Here is a 24,417-nt window from a genome sequence, read left to right as displayed (position 1 = left end):
GGTGTTACGCACTTTCTTTATTTTGCGTTATTGCTTAATTATTAAATTATTACATAATTAACGACTAACTAATTTGTTGAGTGCATTGGTAAATATTTCCATTGCGTTACATGGGTACTTTGGTAATGTCACTTATAACTCAATTAAAGTTCATTTCTAGATTCTATTTTATATCTTGCATATTAATATTATGCTGTTCTAACTACACCGGCAACATTGTTTTCTGCATTTTCGTCTGCATTTTCGTCTATGTCCCAATCTTTTTTTTTTTCTCAGGAAAAGTACTCATTCATTGATAATAGAAAGTAACATTACATATAAAGCTTTATACACAAGAGTGGTGGATCTTTCTCACTATGAAAATCTAATAAATATAGTGAAATTTCAATAAGGGGTATGCTTCCAATTACATTATTGGAGGCTGCCCATTGTGCAATTCCATATGCGCATCGATTTTAGGATCAATGTATTTTAACGTCCTCCTAGAATTCGAAATTGTTCAATATGAATCTTGTGTCTTGATTAATGCCTTGTATTATGCAATCTTAACCTTTTTTTTTTTTTTTTGTTTAATCTTTCAAGGCTATTATTGCTCTCTGGGAGTCTCTTTCAACTTTTATTTTCTTAAATTGCTTTCTTTGAGCTTCTTTCACTTCAATGTATGTTGTCATTGCTTCACCTTGGTTCAGGTTGCAGCTTTTTGAGTGGGCTACAACAATGAATGACATGTCTTTGTTGTGTGATCTGCCTATCGCCACTGATGTTCTACCACTTGGTCTAACTACCACATCAAATGTTACGGATGTTTGTTTTGAGGTAGCAAGGATCCATTCAATGTTTTGATTTTGCTCTTTCCATTCCCAAGCACTGCAATAGTCCCTATAGGACTAGCTGAAAAGTGCTACAAACTTACTTATAGACAAGTTTTTGGAATTGTGAACCACTTGATTTTTGTAAAACCAGAGGTTGTCCATGGCCACCACAGCAAAAAGTTGGAATTTATGAGTATCAGATGTTTCTATTTGGAGTTTGACTTTAGGATTTAGGATGCACATGATCCACGTGTTGATATCTTGATTGCCAATGCAGGAGAGGTTGAGGGGCCAAGGAGATTGTCTCCACAATACTCTAGAGTAAGGATAGTCAAGAAACAGGTGAGAGGCAAATTCTTCAGCCGAGTTACAGATGGGGCAGACCAATTGTTCTTCTTGGAGTAATATGTAATTTTTCAAAAGGACTCTGATGGGGAGTGAAATTCCCAAAGTACCCCTGTTATTCCAATAAATCACCTACCATTTTACTTGAACAAATTGGTTAAATCTCAATAGTAGGAATGTTGAAATAAATCAAATACTGTGATCAACACACAATGATTGGTTTCGAAGGAAAACCCTTTAAAGAACTCTTTAAAGGTAAAACCCTACAGGGTAGCCAAATCCAGGAAAGTCAATTTTCAATTACAAGTATTCATCAATTCCAAAACCTTTTCAACTTGACTCTCTTACTTGCCAAGACAAACGACCCGTTTGTCTTCTACCATTGTAGCAGCTAGAACCTCTGGCGATCTTCAAATATTGTCTTTCCTCTTAGAACTCTAGAGGCTGAAATCCTATCACTTGATCCTCTACACTTGGAGCACGATCACACTTAAGGAGAGGTGAAAAAATCAAAGTGAAAATTATCAAGATAATTTTTCCTTCATAAGCACACGAACATGTATATGAATGATCCTTAATCCAACTCCTTGCAGAGTCATGAAAACGAATTTCTTTAAATAATAGATTTGGAAAAAGTCCCAGTTGAAGTAGGATTCTGCTGACACATAGATTCAATCGCGAGTACGTTTCCTGACAGATTGCGAACGTATCACGATAATTCTTCTCTGTAGTTACTGATCTGTGTTCAGCATCTGTTTTGGGTAATCACAGTCTTTTTGAATTCAAATTTCATATTACTGACTTATCTAACCAACCTTAAAGACTTCTAGATAAGCTCAATGTTGTTCAAGATAAAGTCAACAATTATTTTACATTCATTCAAATTCAAACTTATAATGATAAGATAAACTTTATCATTTAGTCATCTGATCATGTTGTTAAAGACTTTCCATATGAAAAGCTTTAATTTGTCTTGGATTTTCAATTTCTAGATTTTTTTTTTCTAGAAATGAGAAGGTGTATTGCTACTGGCTTGGTTCACCAAAGCTGCATAAGCAGACTTGACAAAAAAGTTTCCAGAAGAATGATGTTTCCATTTGAGCATGTCTCTTAGTGTGTGGAAATGAAGTTAGGCTAGGGGATTTTCTCTATTTCACGAGTAGTGTCCTAGGAAAATAGAGCATTAAGCAGAAGAGAGTTTCATCTCCTACGTTCCTCAAGGATTAATTCAACCACCTTCAGCTGAGGGTATTGAGTTATGTTAGGAGATGAAGGGAATGGAAGCTGTGGAGATAGGGAAGGAATCCAGGGATCCATCCAAGCTTTGGTATTGACCCCATTTTTTATTTGTATGCACAAACTAGAGGCTAAGAAGTCTTTTTGTTTGAGCAAACCCTTCCAAAAAATGGAATCCGAAGGTTTATGTCCTAGTCATTTCTCTTTAGCTCTTGCTCCGACACATAGCAGAGAAGGGGTGGCATGTCACAGGTGAAAAGACACTAGGGTTGTGTTTGGTTGTTCATCTCAAACAAATCATTGATGGAACCCACTACTTTTTCAACTTTCTATAGAAAAAAAAAGTTAAATTCATCTCAACTCACTTTATATATTTCAGCTTAGAAAGTTAAATATATCTCAACCTAAAAAAGCTAAACACATCTCAATAGGATTCACAAAATATTACTATTTACAACTCAATTCAACTCATCTCAAACATCCAAAATGAGGAAGAAATTTTGTTGGGTTACAGAATGGCACTTGGGCTTATATAGGATCAAAGTGAGCCATAGACAGATATCTTTGATCACCTGACACCAACTTCTCCTTTCATGTGACCAATTAATCAGAAAAAATGATATACTCATCAAGAGAGTTCATCATTTTTTTATCGAAATGTGTTTTCGTAAGTATTTATATTTATTTATTTATTAGTATTATATTTTATATTTTTTGTATTATTTTAAAAAATATATAAAAATACTTTAAAAAATTAAAAATATATATATATATTTTAACACATCTTGGTTTAAAGTGTTGTGGCTTCTTTCGATGTGAGTAGCACGTATATTAATGAAGAGACAGTGGTCACAACCATTTGAGTGCCACCAAGGACAAGGCGCTCCAAATGCTCGTATGCATGAAGCAAACGTTTGACTCCAAGGTGCTCTAAATCTTGCAAAGACCATTGTTTATTTGGATTTACTTTGATGTTGTGAGAATTCATTGGGTTTCACGAGTGAGATCCAAATGTGAGTGAGAATGTGGGGCAAAGGAAATGGTAAGGTGCCTAAACAAATTTCACAACAAGGAAAGGGAGAGACGAAGATGAAACTGAGCAAAATGGGAGAATGTGGGGTGGAAGCTGGGCAAAGGGGAGAAGTGGGGTGGGAAATCTCAAAATTGGGGCGTAAAAGGTTGTGTTTCAACAGACAGTAGGTAAGAGAAAAAAAAAGGCCACGTCAAGTGTGCTATGGATCAGCCAAGAACAATGGCTAATCTGTAGCTTTTCTCATGTCTATATATAGGAGTTGTGGACGAGTTTAGGCGTAAGGGATCTGGGTTCATGGTTTTTATCAAATATGGAGAGTACAGCTAGAGGAGAGAGTGGTTGTCGTGATCATGTTTGGTGGACCCACTAAAGGTATGAACTTGTTTCATAATTTTTTGATTTGGAAGGAGAAAATTTCCACCCATTTATTTACTAGTCCCTCGGGAATCGTTTAATCATTGTTAGAATGGTGGCTTGAGTTTCTGTTGAAAACGTCATTCCAAAGACTTGGCTTGATTGTGGATCGAACTTGGCTCAACACTTCGCTCGACAATCCGCTCGAGCAAACTCCAAATAAATTATTTGCTCAACATCCGCTAGACCGAATGCTAGGCAAATTATTCGCTCGACACCTCACATGAGCGAATGTTTTTAAACTAGGGTGCTTGCACCGTTAAGTATAAATACACACGTTTTTGCATAGTTTTGAACAGTATTGCTGCCAAAACAGAGTGAAAAGAGAGAACTCATTTTATGAGATTTTGAGAGCTCATTGGGTGTATTGGGGCTTTTGGGATTAAGGAGTGACTTGTGATTTCTTTCTTATACTCTACCTTTGTGATAGTGAATTCCTTGGGACCGACTCCGTTAGTGGACGTATGCTTGTTCAAGCCAAACCACGTAAATTTTGGTGGTCTTTATGTGATTTTCAAATTTGGTTTTTGTTTGCTTCCGCTTTTATACTTCAAATTAGTCGTTGATAACAAATCAATCCTAACAAACTAGTATCAGAGCTCCAAGATCTGTGGGAGATCTTGAGGGATGATTATGGCAAAATTTGAAGTGGAGACGTTTGATGGTCAGAATAGTTTTAGTCTATGGCACATCAAGATGAAGGCTCTGTAACGACAACAAGGCCTGGCAAAGGTCATAGATGAGAAGGTGTCGGATGAATATTCTACATTGACAAAGGAAGATGAAGAGAAAGCACATAGTGTTATTCTATCGTCTTTCTCTATTGGAGTATTCCGAGAGGTCGCTAATGAAGAGACTGTCATTGATCTTTGGAAGAAACTTGAGAGTCTGTACATGAAGAAGTTACTCACCAACCGTTTGTATTTGAAACAACGATTATACAGTCTCAAGATGAGGGAAGGTACTCCTATTTTCGATCATCAAGATGAATTTAATAAAATCGTTATGGATCTAAGGAATATTGATATTAAGCTTGATGATGAAGATCAAGCATTAATTGTGTTATGTTCGTTGTTGTTTCATTTGATAATTTTGTGAACCCGATGCTATATGGTAGATATACTATCTCCTTGGTAGATGCAAAATCTGCTTTGAATTTTAAGGAGTTGAGAACAACATTAGGTGTACAAGGCATGAATAATCAAGTCAATGGCTTGTTTGTGAAATATTCTTTTGGTGGTAGATCTAGGGAAAGAAGTTCGGCAAAGAGTAAGGGTAACTCCAGTGGCAGTTCAAAATTTAAAAAGAAAAATGTTAAATGTCACTATTGTCATATATTTAATCATTACAAGAACGAGTATCCCAGATTGAAGAATAAGGACGAAGGTAAAAGTTCATCCAATGTTGTTAGTGTTGAAGAGCAGCCTAAAAGCTCTGATATTATCCTAGCAGTCAGCGGCTCTAGCGGCCGTTTTGGTGACAAGTGGGTCATGGATTCAGCTTGTACGTTCCGTATGTGTCCTAGGAGAGATTGGTTCACTATCAACGAATCAGTCAAAGGTGATTCTGTTTTGGTTGGAATCATATGGGTTGTGATATTGTTGGAGTCAGTTTAGTCGAGATTAAGATTCATGATGAAACCATTAGAACTTTGTCTAACGTTCGACATATTTCATTTTTGAAGAAATATCTTATATCTTTGGGCATTCTTGACTCCTTTTGGTTATCAGTATTCAGTTGAAGGTGGAGTCATTTGAGTCTACAAGGGTCCTTCAATGGCTATGACAAGGAAGAAGATAGATGGTCTTTATTTTCATCTTGGTGAGACAATGTTTGGTACAGTTGCATTTTTAGACGTTCCAGATTCAGGTATTAGTCATTTATGGCACGTGTGATTGGGCCATATGAATGAACGAACGTGGTCATTCGTGAGTATGTAGCTTTTGCTTTGTGTGATCATAAGACATGGAAGTTTGATTTTTTGTGCTGGCATTGTATTCTTATGAAGTAGTGCATAATCAGGTTTACTGCAGTTTATTTTTTCTGATTTTCGGGATACATCTTATGCAAGGTGATGCCCTATTTTTACATATGTTGTATGATGACCATTTTGAGGAAAGGTTGGTGTGACGCCTACAAATTCCGCTTGGGATCGGAAGGACATCTGATGCGTCCGGACATGCAACACAATGTTACTTGCCCCCGTTCATGACATATAAGATGCAATGTTCCTAACATGCATCTAGCATGATGCAATATTCGCAGCGGATAATTTTTTTTTTTTTTTTAGCAATACTTTACACCAAACTTATAATATCCCAAATACTTAAAACATACTTTATACATAAAGACATACTAAACAACTGGGATCACAACACTAGTCCAAAATGGTTGTGAACAAAAGAGTGCTGGAGATTGAACTCCACAAAATACAAGTAGTAACCTAAGGCAACTACATCTAAGTCGCACCGTCGCTTAGTCAACCGTTTCCAGTTGGTCGATTCTCGGTTCTCTATTAGATCTTGTAACAAGATCTACCATTCAGGAGGAATGGTAGTTGGGACTACCATAGTGAGATTTGATTACAAATATCAGCAAGTTAACAAAAAACCTCATACAGGTTAATGATGCATGCATGACAATAAAGGCATGAATGCACAATCAAAGTCAATAGTAAACATAACATAACCTAACATAACATGGTATGAAATAATAAGCATAACATGACTTGTCATAACATGGCATGAAATAATAAGCATAATATGACTTGTCATCACATGGCATGAAATAATAAGTATAACCTGACTTGACATAACATGGCATGAGCTGACATAACTTGAACTGAAATTGAAATTTAGCTTGACGTGACATAAACTTGAAACTTGACATAAACGTAAACTTGAACATAACATAACATGAAACATGACTTGAACATGAAATATATGAACTTGGAATCTTGCTCAGTAGACTTAATTAATAAAGTGACCATACGGGTGCTACACGGGTCCCCTTAAGCCGTGTGTCCCTACCGATTACTGCATCACAACACAGGTGTCTATACCAGTTGTGAGTGCTTTAATACGTACTCCACAATTGTTGTGGCCCTACATATTCTACATGTCACAATTGCTGTATCTCACGTAGTGTATGCTCTACAATTGTTTTGGCCTCATACTTCATACTCCACAGTTGTTGTGGTCCCATGATTTGTTTGTGCCACACTTGCTGTGGACACACGTAAAATAAAGTGGCTCCATCGGCATTAGTGTCTAGCGCACTCCGGTGACCAGTTAGTTAGGCCCCATTCGCAACTTGTTGACTGTACTTCATCAACCCAGGGAATTTCACACCTATTTAGACACTCCAGCGTGAACAAAGGAGTTCCACTAGGATATTACCCTATCCTAGAGCTTAGGGTCGTGATTGACATGAATAACTTAACAACACTGTTCTCGAGATACACAAACTGTATTCGAGACGGGATGACATGAATATGAAAAGACAGAAGTCCTGACGTAGCATAACGTGACATGAACGTAAGATGACAAACATGACATGCATATAACAGACAAAATTTTGTAACATGGAATAACATGTAATAGACAACATTTCATAACATGACATAGCATGTGACAGTGAATATTACGTGACATGACATACATGTAACAAATGGCATACGTAATGTGACATACTTGCAACAGATAGTAACATGAGACAAAATATATTATGTAACAGACAATTATTTCGTGACAGAATACTTCTAGTAAAAGATAAACATGAGATGACATAATATGGAATGTCATATATAACAACATACAAACATAAAATGTAGTTCCCTTACCCATCACACATACACAGTAACCTGATAGTAAGTTAAGATCTAACTTACCTCGATAGTCGCGTTCCACTAGAATAAGCGCGAAACACGAGGAACTGTAAGAGGGTATTCTAAAAGTTAGAAATTAATTATTAATGATTAGAAATGTGAAAAGAGATAACTTAGGGTAAAATGACCATTTTACCCTCTACAGGTGGGAAAATGACCATTTTACCCCTAACTTAAGGATTTCACATCCTAACTCCAAAAATTACCAAAATTTACATCCCTAATGTAAATTTTGTCCTAAACTCAAATATCAACTCAGAAAAATTTAAAATCATTCACAACTATGGAAAACTCACTATGGCCGAAACCTACATAGGCCATTTCTCTTGATTTTGGTTCAATTCTTTCAAAATTCAAAACTCATGATTAAACCAAAATTTTGTAACAACGATCTTTCTATCCTAAGTTTTTTAAAAAAACACACTATTAAGAAAAATCTATTCATCAACACCAAACTTTTTAACAAAAGTAAACCCTTAAATCACAAGTTTTGACCTTAATAAAAATATCACAAAGAATTCCAAAAAAAATCAAATCTTACCTCTAACATATTCATAACATCATTCTAAGATCAATCAAGCTTTAAATCATCAAACAAAAGTCACCAAAAATCACAAAACAACACTTGGAGTTTTTGGTTTTAAACATAGTCCAAAACAAAAACTTTTCTCTCAACTACCTTTGATCAATCTCTTGATTTATGGCTTAAAGACATGTGATCTTCAAACTAAAACATCACATAGTGTAACAATGTGTCCTAAAGATGTTCCAACCATAAAACTTAAAATCACATGGCTAAAATTCAACAAAACATGGATCTAACCCAAAAACATCAAATCTTAGGCCAAACCGAAATCCTCTTGCATAGAAAATCATATCTTTAAAAAGAATACTAAATATTTTTGAAATAACATCCTAACATGTATATATGAGGCTTAGGATCATCATATATAAATATCAAAGCCTTTGGAATAAGATTAAACCACGAAATATTCAAACATTCACAAAACAAAAATTGTTTTTCCACTTCCAGTTTTCAAGTTTCTAAAGCTAAAACATCTATCATAAAAAGCTTTATTCAGGTAACAAAACCTTAATTAAAATTCTTAAACACATGCTAGCAACACTCCATAAAATTTTCGGACCAAGATATGTCCATTAGCTTGGTCAAAAATTCCAAAACATATCATACTCTCCAGTTTCACGCCCAGAATGACCATTTCATGGTTAAAAATACTTTTGACCGAACAAATGAGTATGTATTGAGACTAATAAGATATCCACCGAAACTACACTCAAAGAAGAACAACTTTTATGAATAAGTTATCGTGAGAAAATACTTACAAAGGGTCGAAAATAGCCACACAAAAATACCCAGAAATCTACCTGAGAGAGCTCTTTTAGATTTCTCTCTAAGAACGGGGAAAAGAAGTGATAAAATGGAGAGACGTGTGTCTTGTACGACTTTATACTTATGGAGGGTGAATTTATGGGCTCGAAAGACCCTTGATTGGAGTTGGCTATGTGACATAAAGTAGAGAGTAATAAGGGCAAAGGACTGCCTGCAGCAGCTGTGAAAGATGGAGGTTGATGGAGTGAACTTCTCCTTCACATCAAGGCACTAATGGGTGCAGCCAATGGCAGTGGATGGTCTGCCATGTGGGGGAGGAAACTTCCTCAAGAAACTTTGCCAAGGTGGCCAATTTCGTGGGCCTTGGTGGGCCCCAACCAAGTGGGCTTCGATTTGGGGTTTAAAGGGGTTTGGTTAGGGTTTGAGATGCTATCAAGCCCAAAACTAATTTTTCTTGGCCCAATCAAATTTTCAAGGTTTAAAAGGTTGGATAATGATGTTATAACAAGGATTTTATTAATTCATAACATGTGGAAGTGATTTAATCAAGTGATTAAACACAATACTAGAAAATCGGGTTAGAAAGGGTTTGGAGGCCAACTTTAGGGTTTGGGAAACCGTTTAGGGTTTCGGTTTCAACCAAGCTTTTGGGGTTTCCATTAGATTCCAACCATTTAGGGTTTTGCTAGGGTTGAAACCCTCTTTGGTCTGGCACACTTTGGTTGATTAGATGAAACAAAGTTTTACTTAGGTGGCATGATCTCACACCTTGATTTCCTTCATAAATCTATCTAGTGGTTTCTCTTTGTGCCAAGTGTCTAATACCATTCACTATGTGTGGCTAAGATCTTGCCAAGTGTCCAAATAAAACTTCTCTAACCTAATTTGGACATTCCACACTGTGATTTTAAAAATATTGCACTAGGTGCGCTTATCTAGGTTACTATTCACTCCAAAAAAATGCATAATAAACTTAGTACTGAAAAATTCTAAATATTCATATTAACCTATAGTGAAAATCGTTTATCGAAATTCAACCCCAAAGTGCCCCTAAAAATAATTTCACAATTTCGAATAATCGTTTCGTTCGAATTTATGAAAATGGGTTATTGTGCCATAAAATCCTAAATAATCTACTGAGTCTAATGGTGCAGACCATAACGCATTCTAACACTTCTAACTACCTCGAATAATTAAACTTATAAATCTAGCACCACAGTGAGTGATAACACTGATTATGATGACAGACTAAAACCTAAGCGATTGGTTGATTCGTAAAAACGTATGGGGTTTTCACGAGGTTCCTAAGGTCAATAGAAATTCTACCAGTGAATTTCTTGTGGGCTGTTACAGTTGGACTTATTTTTCTGAAGCAATGAGTGACATGTTTGATGTGTTCAATTACTTGAGAAGGCTAGTGATATATAGACAAGAAGGTAGAGCGTTTTTCAGACTATACAATTGGGTCCACTCCACAAAAATGAGGTAGCTTAATGGAATGAATTAGAGTCTTGTGTGAGAGCCCGCAGTATGCTTTTGGTATGCTAGGCTTGTCTGGTGAAGCGGTCAACACAGCTTGCCATTAGATGAACATTTCCCCTTCCACAACTTTTCAGTTGTTGTTTCCACAGTAAAGGAGAGCAGGGTTATAGCAAGAAGGTGGATTTGTTTGGAGAGCTTCACAATAGAGTGCATATGGTATTCTAGATCATGCTATTGGAAAATAGCTTGATTTTGATTTTGGCATTGGCGCACAGTTAGAGCAAGTCTACAGTTTCATCATGTAGGTAGAGGAGGCAGTTTGGCCCCCTTCAGGATATGCTTATGCAGACTTTGTGGTGTACTTACTTTGGCAGAGAATATTTGGTGTTAGCCTTCGTGTGTATTCGAAAGTCATTGTTTAAGTAAGCAGCTATATAGTGTTGCATTGTTATTTTTGTGTGAAGAGGTTAAATCTCTTCATTAGGACCAAGCTTGTGATTTGGTCAAGTTGTCTATGGAATTGAAGATTTTTGGGCCGAAATAAGTTCTTCAAGGATAGACGTTGTGTTATGTTTGGGATTTGTGAAAGAGTTTTTTTTTCGATCATTGGTGGACATCTTTCATGTCTTTGTTGTCTAATGGTGAAATTCAATTTGGTGGAATTCATTTTTATTTAGGCGTGACGGAATTCAAGCCAAGGTAGAGATTTGTTAGAATAATGGCTTGATTTCCTATTGAAAATGACATTCCAGATACTTGGCTCGAATGTGGCTCGAGTAAACCATAGACAGATTGTTCGCTCGATAGCCCACTCAAGTGAGCCCTAGGCAGATTGTTCGCTTGACACATCACTTGAGCAAATGTTTGTAAATGTCGTTAAGTATACACATGTTTTTGCACAATTTTGAACAGTATTGCAGCCAAAACAAAGAGCAAAGAGAGATAACTCCTTTTGTGAGATTTTGATAGCTCATTGAGTGTTTTCGCTTAGGGCTTTTGGGATTGATGAGTGTTTTCTCTTTTGTACTCCACCTTTGTGATAGTGAATTCTTTGAGACTGACTTCGCTAGTGGACGTAGGCTTGTTCAAGCCTAACCACATAAATCTTATTGTTCTTTGTGTGATGGTCGAATTTTCTTTTGTTTGCTTTCGCTTTTGTGCTTCAAATTAGCCGTTGATAACCAGTCAATCCCAACCATCATGATGGTGAAACTTGACTGTTCGATTGAATTAAGGAGACCCTTTGCATATTTTCGTTAAATTTTATTGAAAATGTTGAAAATCGATCTGCTTCACATGGAAAAAAAATAGATTTTTTTTTATTGGAGAGCTTAAAACCTCATTTCGAGGTCCTTCAAAGCTGCAATGTTAAAACACTTCTGCATCAGTACATTTTACAGCAACTGCAAATAGAAACAATATTGTCTCAAGACACTACACTACGGGCAAAATCATTGAAATGGCAAAGGACATCTTAGAGAAGCTTGTTAGCGTGATATGCCAATCTGACGATGATTACCTATTAAATTATAATAGAAAAATTTTACTGCCCATCCTCTTATCACCATCCTCTCACCATAGATTAGCATAATTTTAATCAGCTCCTGACTCTGACCCCAAACACAAAGATGCAATATTGATCAAGGCTTATAAGCACACATCAATGCGAGCAAAAACTGTAGAAAATTAGTAAGAATGAGTAGACTGCATTTTTACATGGTTTCCTATGGTGAATCTAGATCATTGATAACCCACTTCACTTATGGGTCTCTAATGGAATCGATCACGATGACGCTGAGCCCAATAGATGTGTTTCACTGAACTGAAAAAGCGCATGAAATGATACCTTTGTTTTGATACCGTGGACGATAAGTAGAGGCAAGGCCCTCCCAGTCATCCCTCTTTACACTGTTACTTTCAGGGACACCAACGTTGGCCACCGTGGCGGGAACAAAAGGACCAAATTGGTAGCTCTTTGAACTCTGCTTTGAGTCATTTTCTAAATTCTTTCTATTAATCAACCTGATCTACCAAACTTTCATATTTCATCTGCTTTTGTATTTTCAAATCCTTTTTTAAATTCCCATCAAATAAAGAGTCAACTTTGTTCCTCTTAAAGCATATGTTTGTGACATCACTTCCAAACATTCGCTTCCTCGAATCATTTGGAATAGAAACATTGTCAGATTTTCCCCTGTGCCCTAACCACCTGAATGTAGGCTTCCTGGTGTCCTTTGTATGGGTCTGCATAGCATTCAAGAATTTGTGGAAATATGAGCAAATGATTGTAATAGGATAAGACTTGCTAGAATTGTAGAGAACTGAAAAGATCAATTTTAAACAGACTTCACACTAATGCACTAATGTTTTTGCCTTCTCAATTAGTTTGATTGAAGACAACACATTTGCAATATCGTATAGCCGTCTAACTTTTGCTGCAAAGTTTCAATATCAATAGATAGTTTGTTAGAGCGTGCTGAGAAATAGCAAAGCTCTATGAATGCAAATCATTTGTTGAAATGCCTCAATGGGCGAGTACTATTTCAGAGTTGGATTATAGAGTATATTTTCCACTTACAATAGCACTCGGTGCTTGTATAATTTTTATAGACAGAGTAAAAACAAATCCAATGATTTTACAGAATATTTATAGAAGCTTCTATAGTCTTCTTTCGTAGCTTTATGAGGTGGCCTCACATGATTTTTGCCTTTCTATTGTGAGGTATTCTGTTGGGCATTCGGTTGTGATACCTTGACAGTAGCTTAGGGATGTGAGCTGTTGTGCAAGGATGCAGAAGAATTAGTTGCGCTAACATCCCCGCGCGATGCAAGCGGCACCTCCATGATGGTGAGGCTTGATCATAAAAGGGAGAAGCGAGCTGAGGAAAGCGGCTTTGTAAGAATATCCGTAATTTGATCTTTGCTTTGGAGAAACTTGACAACAAGTGATTTGGCAGCAACACGATCACAGACAAAATGATAGTCCAAATCAACATGTTTAATTCTTGAGTGCATAACAGGATTAACAGATAGGTAAGTAGCACCAAGATTATCACAAAATAAAGTGGGAATATCAGTAATAACAATTCCTAATTCAGTTAATAAAGATTGTATCCAAGGTATTTCACAAGCCATATTTGCCACAAACTTGTATTCAGCCTCAGTTGAGGACCTTGCAACGGTAGGTTGTTTCTTTGAACCCCAAGAGATTAAATGTGAACCAAAAAAGATGCAAAAACCCCTAGTAGATTTACGATCATCAGGGCAACCAGCCCAATCCGCATCCGAAAAGGCAGTTATTTTAAAGGAAGAAGTAAGAGACAGGTACAGGCCAAAGGAAGAGGTGAGACGAAGATAACGAAGAATGCGTTTAATGGCATGCTAGTGAGTGAGACGGGGACAATGCATGTATTGACAGACTCTGTTAATAGCAAACGAGATGTCGGGTCTAGTAAAAGAAAGATATTGAAGGCTTCCAATAACACTTCGATAAAGTTGTGGATCCTCAAATGAGGGTTTATCAACATCAGTGAGTTGAGTGGAAGAAGCCATTGGAGTAGTCACTGTTTTGGACCGGTGCATATTAGTGTGGTGAGGGAAAAATAGAGGGCCGAAATAATCATCTAATCCTATAGAAGCCAAGAGTTATGAGCTGGGTTGGGTTTGTCATCGATGGTGGGAGGGGGAGGAGGAAAAGAACCATCGACATAGCCATATAGTTGATGGCTTTTGAGGAAAGTAAGCAGTTGAGCTTTCCAAAGAGGAAAGTTATCGTGAGAAAGTTTAACAGTGAGAAGATGGGCAGCGGTATTGGTGAGGGAAGGAGTTGGAGGTGGGGGAGCCATTGATGAATTGTAAACGGACAGAGGTCCTATATGGCTCGTGATACCATGCTGAGAAATAGCAAAGCTCTATAAATGCAAATCATTTGTTGAAATGCCTCAACGGGCGAGTACTATTTCATAGTTGGATTACAGAGTATATTTTCCACTTACAATAGAACTCGGTGCTTGTATAGTATTTATAGACAGAGTAAAAACAAATCCAATGATTTTATAGAATATTTCTAGAAGCTTCTACAGTCTTCTTCCGTAGCTTTATGAGGTGGCTGACAAGTTACCAACGTGCGTTGCTCCTCCAGTCAAGCCATCCATCACTCCTCAAGTCAAGCTCCCTTGATTCTCGATCTCTACTATATGGAAACATTCCTTACGTACTCTGTAATTAATGTGTAAATATCTAGATGATCTCCAGAATTTATTTCCTCTGTTAATTTCCTTTTCCACTGTCGTCATTTACGTGTATAAAGCCATGTATCATTTCGAATCAAATAAGACAAGTTTAATACTTTCTCTTTGTGGTATCAGAGCCCTAGGCTCTGTCTTCATTCCCTGTTGGTTCTTCAACCATGACTGAATCAAGTGAAGTCACGGTTATGTCCAATAGTGCAAACTCTTCCTCTATGGGGAACCCAAACTCTTCCTCCCCACATGTTGTCTCGATCAACACAGCCACACTTATTCCTCATAAACTTTCGAAAGGAGGAAACCATTCTATGTGGAACTCACAGATGACAAATCTTCTTCTCGGGTATGATCTCATGGGATTTGTAGATGGCACTCATCCATGCCCACCAGCTGATAATCCAGAGTACAAAACTTGGATTCGGCAAGATCGACTACTGCTCCTTGCCATTCAAACAGCTGTCACTGGACCAGCAGGTCCGATTGTATCTCGGTGCAAAAATGCTGAGGAGGCCTGGCGTAAACTCAAAGCTACCTATGCTAATAAATCTAATACTCTGATGGTTGGTCTCATTGACTCCCTCACCAAGGTTAGTCAAGAAGGAAAGAGTATTTCTGAATTCATGCAAACTGTTAAAACCATTATTGATGATCTTGCTATGATTGGGCACGACTTGAGTGATGGAGAAATAGTAGTACACACACTCAATGGTCTCACCAATGACTACAAAGAACTCAAAGCTGCTCCAGCCGAACCCCATCCTTATAATACCAGGCTACGTAATCATATTACCAAGCCAAAACAAATTTTTGATCTTCACATTACCACCACCACTCCCACCTCCGAGCCCTCCACATTTAAACAGGCCCAGCAACATTCCTCATGGCGTCAAGCCATGAGCGATGAATACAATGCATTACTCTCCAATCACACCTGGTCCCTTGTTCCCCGAACTTCCACACAAAATGTTATTGGATGTAAGTGGGTCTATAGAATTAAGAGGAATCCTGATGGGTCCATAGCTCGTTATAAAGCTCACTTAGTGGCAAAGGGCTTTCATCACCGACCTGGGATAGACTTTTCTGCAACTTACAGCCCTGTTGTTAAACCTGCAACAGTTCGGATATTACTTACTCTTGCTGTCACTAACCGTTGGTCACTTCGCCAACTCGACGTGAATAATGGGTTCTTGCAGGGCTCTTTATCTGATGAAGTCTTCATGGAACAGCCACCTGGCTTCACTCACTCGGACCTTCCTGATCACGTTTGTCACCTCCGTAAGGCCATATATGGGCTTCGACAAGCCCCTCGTGCATGGTACCATGAACTTCGCAATTTCTTGTCTAGGAAGGCTTCACAAACTCTCAGTCCGATAACTCTCTGTTTATGCTCCACTCTTCCAATTCGGTTATTTATCTCTTGGTTTACGTTGATGATATCATCATCACTGGGTCCTCTGCTGCTCATGTGAATACTTTTATCACCATTCTCGCCAAACGATTCTCTCTCAAGGACCTTGGTAATCTCTCATATTTTCTTGGAGTTGAAGCTCAATTTACCTCTACCGGCTTATTTCTGTCTCAAAGGAAATATGTCAATGATCTCCTGCATCGAGTCAACATGGCAGATGCCAAGGCTGTTTCTAGCCCTCTTGCTGCTACTGAAACACTCAAACTGTCTGATGGCTCTCCACCCACTGATGCTACTTTGTATCGTCAAACACTTGAGTCGTTACAATACCTCTCTTTGACACGTCCTGATGTTTCCTTCGCTATCAACAAGCTCTCTCAGTTCATGCACTCTCCGTCAACTCTTCATTGGTCTGCAGTTAAACGGCTTCTTCGCTATCTGGTTGGAACTCTTGACTATGGCATCATGCTTCGAACAAACTCTCCTCAGACTCTACATGCGTTTGTGGATGCCGACTGGGCAGGTGATCCTAATGATCGAACTTCTACCTCTGGCTATGTTCTTTTTCTTGGCACAAATCCTATCTCCTGGAGTTCTAAAAAGCAAAAGACCGTTGCTCGATCTTCCACTGAGGCCGAATACCGGGCCATCGCCTCTACCGCTGCTAAAGTGAACTGGGTAATGAACCTTCTTCAAGAACTGCGTGTACCAGTATCCACTGCTCCTATCATCTACTGTGACAATGTAAGTGCTACGTATGTTTGTGCCAACCCAGTATTCCATTCCCGTATGAAACACATTGCCATCGACTTCCACTTTGTTCGTGATCAAGTTTCTACAGGTCGTCTACGTGTTTCCCACGTTCATACTTCTGATCAGCTTGCTGACTCACTCACCAAGCCACTGCCTCGTCTACACTTCCAAACTCATCGAACCAAGATTGGTGTCCTCAAACGGCCAATCAATCTTGCGGGGGCATGACAAGTTACCAACGTGCGTTGCTCCTCCAGTCAAGCCATCCATCACTCCTCAAGTCAAGCTCCCTTGATTCTCGGTCTCTACTATATGGAAACATTCCTTAAGTACTCTGTAATTAATGTGTAAATATCTAGATGATCTCCAGAATTTATTTCCTCTGTTAATTTCCTTTTCCACTGTCGTCATTTACGTGTATAAAGCCATGTATCATTTCAAATCAAATAAGACAAGTTTAATACTTTCTCTTTAGTGGCCTCACATGATTTTTGCCTTTCTGTTGTGAGGTATTCTGTTGGGCATTCGGTTGTCATAATTTGACAGTAGGTGAGGGCTGTGAGCTGTCGTGCAAGGATGCAGAATAATCAGTTGCGCTAACAGAGCGTTGCAGCTCCATTTCAGACATTAGATAATAAATTAAGCAAGTAAGATTTACTACTTTCATTATTCAAGAGTCATGGCCAGCCCCAAGCAATAACCTCGCAGCATCATCGAGTGAGATCAATTCTGCCTAAAAAAATTATTGAAAAGCATTAACCAATGACTGATTACAAGGCAAATCAAGAGAAGTAGAAGGATAATGTTTCACTGACACTAGAGCAAACAAAGAGGTTGACAAAATTCTGGGCAAGAAGCGCCAAAGATTTTTCCCTCCGATTATCTGTGAAGAACCATAGAAGCACAGTTCCAGAATATCAAATTCTGCTCCAATTTTAATTTCAGTTTTTATGTGCTATCATTTCTTAAAAATGATTGATTTGCAACACATAAGTTGAAACACAGAGGATATAATCAATTTCTGTTTCCTTGAAGCTACGAGTAAAAATATCCAGGACGTAAAGGACGATTTTACAATCACATTGATTCATCAAATTCACATGACTATGATTCGTCAAAAAAAAAAAATAATAATAATAATAATAATTGAACTTAAAATCGTATCTAGCCCATGACAGCAATGAAATTCGTAATTCTTGTGTTAGCCGACTCATCAAAGCAATAAAGTTTGGTTGACTTTTTAGAAATATTGTAATCGTATGTAAATAGTAGCATATTATTGCAACAAAAAAACAAAGGAAAAAGAAAAAGGAACACCTTTTTTCAAGGATTTAACAACAGAACCAGGGTTTGACTTATCATTCTGACTTCCAGTGGTGGGATTAGAATCCATTTCATCGTCATCCTCATCATCCGAAATCTGCCCAGGGAAAAGGACATCTTCCCCCTCTATTACAATGCTCAAGAGACAACAAAGGACAGCTTTTTTTAAGGGAAAACTTCATAAAACCATGCACTTCACCTACTTTTGCATGGTCATGGCTGTCGATGGTATTGATGCTCTCGTTCAAACCCTCTTCCTGTTACAGCAATAGAATCAATATTAGTTCTATGTTCCGAATGATGAACATTCCAACAATATCTTCAACCCGCTTATACGAGTAAACAGCACCAAAAAAAACAAGTAGAGTTTTTTCAGCCTTTTTGGATCGGAAAACAACTTATATATCATAAATAAGGTACTCGTAAAAAAAGAACTAAAAAAAAAATAAACAACAAATAAACAACAAAGCAAGACACCCTTACGACTATAATAGTAGAGGAAAAGAAATTACCCTGAGCTTAGCTAAAGCCTTAGGGATTTCTGCAAACCCTTTCCAGTTATATCGGTTCTTCGCCTTCCTTGCAAGAACCTAACAAATAAAAGCAAGTGGCCATACATGTTGAAGACCCAATGTACATATAGAACCCGAAACAATAATCTAAGTTAAAAAGAGCTGAAATTTAAGAAGTTCAAAGCTCAATAGTCTCACCCCAATGCTCTCCAAAACATTTACAATATCGTAAATCCTTCGCCTCTCAACCCCTGAAAATCTCAAATCCGTTAGATCCACAAAATTAAAAAATTAGATAAATACCTCAAACATTTGCAATCCAATGAAGATCTAATCGCGAAGCCGCATCGTCCAGCACCATTGACCGGACACCATCTCGATCGTACAGGCTCAAGAAACTGTAGGAACCGAATTGAAAGTCAAAACAAGAAAAAATAAGAAGCTTTCAAGACGAAGAGAAGAGTACTTGGAGCAAAGGAGGCTAAGGATTTTTGCTTTCTGCTATAGGCGTGGGGGCGCGACCTCGAGGGCTCAGATAGAGCGGAAGACGAAGCAGGCAAGGCCATTGGTGATCCTTTAAGAAGAAAGGAAGCGCCCCTTGATTTGCTCTCTTTCTTATGGCTTTCAGAGTTTGGATAAGCGGGAAGCGTATTTGAATTTCTCAGTTTTTATTCTTAGGACTTGCCTCCGAATCCTTGTGGGATTTTCTCGGTTTTTAAATTTTAATAACCTTATCTCTTCTCTCTCTCTCTCTCTCTCTCTCTCTCTCTCTCTTTTAATTATTATTATTATTATTTTAAATTAATATATACAATAAAAATAAAAATGTTATCTATATTTACAATTTTATTTACATAACTATATACACTCATGTATCAATGGTGAATTTTAAATTTTAAATTCAAATTTAAAATAAAGTGCCGATAAAATGGAGTTGCTGTTCAGTATGTATAATATTGTGTATAAAATTATACGTATAGCATTACTCGAGTATAAATTACCAACAAAAAATCAAAACAAAATGAAAATAAACTTAAAAATTAAAATTAAGAAAATATATTTATGAAAAGCAACCTCCCAAAGGTAGCTCAAAAATCATGTGTAGTTCCCCTCTTAGGTTTCTCTAGGTGGGGGTCTGGACTCCTGTCTTCATATAGGTTTTATCAAGGTGTTGTTCTTTGGTTACACGAAGGTTTGGATTCTATTCTGTGGGGAAACTTTACAAAGGATGCTGAATTGAATGCTTTGTATGACAAGCTATTGTTGACAGAGCAAGAAGAGGAGGAATTACATGTTGATTCTAGACTGATCGAGGATGTTCTTTCGAAAGGTACCAAAGGTCTGATCATGAAACTTTTGACAAGTAAACACTTCAACAAGGAGGCTTTCAAGAATACGATGCGTAAGATTTGAAGGCCTGTAAAATCCATCAAATCTAGTGATCTTGATATTGTGATGGTGTTGGTGGAATTTGAGGATGATAGAGATAAAGCAAGAGTGCTGCGGGAGAGTCCATGGTCTTTTGATAAGCAACTTGTGTTGCTCAATGTGTAAGATTTGGAGGCCTATAAAATCCATCAAATCTAGTGATCTTGATGTTGTGCTGGTGTTGGTGGAATTTGAGGATGATAGAGATAAAGCGAGAGTGTTGCGAGAGAGTCCATGGTCTTTTGATAAGCAACTTGTGGTGCTTAAAAAATTTGATGGACATCAACAAGTTCACCAAGTGCGTATGACAGATGCCTCTTTCTGGGTAAGGATTTTTTATCTTCCTCTTATGGTAAGAAATCAATATGTGGGAAATTTGATTAGAAGTGCTTTGGGTAGAGTTGAGGAAGTTGATTTGGAACTTGATGAGCTAGAATGGGGAGACTTTATGCGTGTTCGTGTATGTATGAATGTGACGAAGCCATTGATGCACAGAAAGAAAATTAATGTGGGATTGGATTTTCTATGTTGGATTCATTTTCAATATGAAGAATTACCAGATTTCTACTGTTGTCGCTGTTTAGGGCATGGACAATGGGAGTATGATTGATGGTAGCAAAACCAATCTGTGTACGAAGCTGATGGATTTCCCTATGGTTCTTGGTTGCGAGGTGGTTATGTTGCTGATTATGGAGGGGAGAAAAGGCAGTTGAAGAGAGGGGTTGAACCAGTGTCACCACCGACAAAGCCAGTACGAGAAAGTAGTCCACCGAATCAGGAAACACATTCATTAGTTGCAGCGGAGTTTCAGGGAGTAACAGTGGATAAGGGTGTAACTAAGAATCAGGATGTAACTGAAAATGAGGAAGTTATTGGAGCCAATTACGTTATGGATAAAGTTTTGCATTCAATTTCAATGGAGGAGAATGCGAAATGTGTAGAACTGGGAGGTTTTGATCATTGCATCAGATCAGGGGTGTTGGATATTCAAAAATCTGTTGTAATGGTCGACGGGGATAGGAATGAGAGTTCAGTGTTGAGGCCGAAAGCTAAAGGGGCTCTTAATGGGCCGAGACTTATGGGCCCATCATCTATTACACAACCTGGCCTATTTTAGGAAGATTTTTCTCCAACTGAAGTACCAACATCCCGATTGGGAAGAAGGGGAATGCAGAGACAATTTCTGGGTATTCAAATACAAAAGGGTGAAGGAAGCCGCAGAGGAAGAAGACGTAGATAAGTTTTGGAGGATGACCAAGAAGTGGCAAGGGCTTAGAAGAGAACTACCAAACTTTCATCAGAAACACTAGAAGATAACATTTTGTTATCAGTGGAGGCTGTTTCGCAGCCCCGCCGGGAATAATGAAAACCTTGAGCTAGAATTCACGTGGGCTTGGAAACCCACATGGAATTCGAACCCTTCATGACCTTGTTGTGAAGGAAGATCCCGACTTACTGTTCATTCAGAGACAAGATTACAAGTTTCTGAAATGCATAAGTGTAAGTTTCGAATTGGTTTTTCTAATTGTTTGGTTGTTAGTAGTGAGGGGCATAGTGGTGCGTTGGCATTATTTTGGAAGCATGATGTTAATTTATCTATATTGAACTATTCCAAAAATCACATTCATGCTTTAGTAGTGAATAATGATCAGAGTGGAAGCTAGTGGTATTTGATAGGAGTTTATGGTTATCCCGAGGTGACCAAGAGGCATCATACTTGGGCTTTAATGAGATATTTGAAATGCAATGATGGATTACGATGGTTGTTCTTTGGTAATTTTAATGAAATAATCACTCAATCTGAGAAGTGGGGTGGTAGTGATAAACCAGAATGGCAGATGAATGATTTTAGAGAAGTTATTAACGATTGTGAAGTAAGGGACTTGGGTTTTCAAGGCTTATACTTGGTCCAATCGAAGGGAAGGGTCAACTTGCATTAGTGAAAGGACAGGGTTTTGGCAAATGCAAAATGGTGTTTACAGAATGCTATGGCAATTGTAGTTCATGGTAGTATTGCTTACTCTGATCATACTCCTTTATGGGTGGATACTGTTGAATTATATTCAGGATGGATGGGTCAAAAACCTTTTAGGTTTGAATCCATGTGGGTGGGGGAGGAATATTGTACTAGAATAATTGCAGATGCTTGGTGGAATAAGGGGGTAATGGTGGCTTGCAAAGTATGGAGGAACACATTAGATCAAAATGTGGTGTAACTGGAGATCTCGACCAGTGGGTTTTCTCAAACTTAATGTCGATGGGGTTCTATTCTTTGATCATATGAAAGCTGGTATTGGGGTCATACTTCGGGATGAGTGGGGGGATGTAATACTTGCAGCAAGTAAGGTGGAACATTTATTGAATATCCAAAAATAATAGAACTGGTGGCAATGCTAAGAGGTTTACAATTGTGCCTTCAAAGAGGTATTACTCATCTGTTATTAGAATCAGATTGCAAGATATTGGTTGATGAGTTACTAAAAGAACCAGCTGCTTCTTCAAGACTAGGAAATCTGCTTATGGAAGTTAAAAGACTCATGTATTATTTTGATGTTTGTTCTTGTCATTTTGTTAATTGCATGGGTAATAGAGTTGCTCACAAACTTGCTAGATTAGCATAAAATGTGAGATCTCTAGTTTCACTTGATTTTTATTATTTTAAGGTGTTATTCTATTGTATTAATTAAATATGTTATTTGTTTTGGTATTTTATTTTAATTTAATTTAGAGAATGTTATTTTAATTATTTGTATTGTTTTTATTTTTGGACTTGTGTTTATTTTTGGGCTTTTTATTTGCTTGATTATTTATTGGGCTTTGTGTGTGTGTTTTTCTCTGTGGGCCGTGGGTGTGTGTGTGTATTTTTGGTGACCCGAAATCCAGCCCAGCCCAGCAAGGGGGCCCAGGCCTTGTGCGGAACACGGCCCAGCCGTGCGGCCCGTGAGAGCCCAGTCTCTCATTTGTGGAAACGGCGTCGTTTTGATGGAGCCCTAGCTCCATCTTATTTCTCTTCTCTCGTGCCGCACTTTGCAATCTTCTTCCCGAATCTTCTTCTTCCTTTTTCTTCTTCATTTCTACTTCTCCCCCCGAATCTCCACGCAGCTACTGCCGAAATAAATCCCAGCCGAGAGCCACCTCCACCTACGTCTCACTCTCTCGTGCCTTTCGGCATGCACCCCGAAGGTTTGCTGTCAACCCGTGGCATCGCACGGTCGCTAGCTCTTCCGCAAGCTCCTCGGTGGCGATGGGCATGGCTTCCGTGAGTGCCGCCGTGCCACGCGTCCGCAAGAGGATTTCTTTTTCTCCACGGGGCATGCTGCCGTTATTTCCTTCCTCCACCGTGCGACATGCAGGCCATGCGAACCGCCATTTTTGGCCTATAAGTAGACCACGGCTTCTCATGGGTTGGGGATCTCCATTGGAGTGTGTTTGGTTTTGCTTGGGTTAAATTAATCGGGATTTTTGGTGTGATCCCAGAACAATTTTCTCTTGAAATTTCTGGGTTTTGGTTTGTAAATCCGTGAGGTGTTGTGATGTTTGCCGAGCTCTTTGTGCTTTCAAAATCTTGTATTTTGGTTGGGATTGTTGTTGAGTTTTCATCTGTTTTGTTCAACCCGTGAGTTGAGAGAAACGGTTTCAGCCGTGAGACGCCGTCGCCACTGTTGGCAGCACTTCCGTTCACGTGATCTTCCAGATTTTTTATCAATTTCATCGTGTGTATGTAATTTTCTCTTTATTTAAATATTAATTGTAATTTCTCAAATTTATAAATAAATTGTTATATTTATTGGCTTTATAAACTGTTGTTTATTTGTACATTATTGTTTGATGAAAATGTATTGTATTTTTGAAGTGTTGGGCTTTAAATGGTATTGTGAAAAATGGGCCTTGGGCCGTCAAAGTTGTTGGGATTTTAAATGTAATTAGGCCTTGGGCCGGATTAGCGGATGGGACTATGCGTGTATTTATGAAATTGTGTTTCGGCGTTTATTGAGAACTTGTAAAATGAAATATTTAAATGCGTTTTCTAATAAAACTGTTGATATGCATAAATTATCATTTTGTTAAATTATGCGGTAATGTCATGAAGTCTGTTGGTTATTGATACTGTTGTGTGGGTGCGTGTGTTTCACGACCCCAAGCCGAGATGGGGCATTATCTCGGTGGAACTTCTCTGGTCACTCGGA

General features: G+C 38.1%; 1 protein-coding gene across 1 annotated transcript; it reads right to left on the bottom strand.

The window, feature by feature from the left end:
* Positions 1-11,925: 11,925 nt before the first annotated feature.
* LOC121236605 (E2F transcription factor-like E2FE) lies at positions 11,926-19,418 on the bottom strand. Its single transcript, XM_041133048.1, is given in 12 exon segments — positions 11,926-12,803; positions 12,933-12,994; positions 16,763-16,965; positions 17,669-17,700; positions 17,753-17,850; positions 18,285-18,387; positions 18,494-18,547; positions 18,803-18,880; positions 19,001-19,053; positions 19,106-19,200; positions 19,269-19,290; positions 19,293-19,418. Coding segments are annotated over 12 exon segments (1,107 nt in total). The 5' UTR covers positions 19,369-19,418; the 3' UTR covers positions 11,926-12,572.
* Positions 19,419-24,417: the final 4,999 nt, after the last annotated feature.

The sequence above is a fragment of the Juglans microcarpa x Juglans regia genome, chromosome 6S (assembly GCF_004785595.1).
Source record: "Juglans microcarpa x Juglans regia isolate MS1-56 chromosome 6S, Jm3101_v1.0, whole genome shotgun sequence".
Taxonomy (NCBI): Eukaryota; Viridiplantae; Streptophyta; class Magnoliopsida; order Fagales; family Juglandaceae; genus Juglans; species Juglans microcarpa x Juglans regia.
Note: the sequence above shows the minus strand (reverse complement) of the source record. Positions and strands in the feature narration are given on the sequence as shown.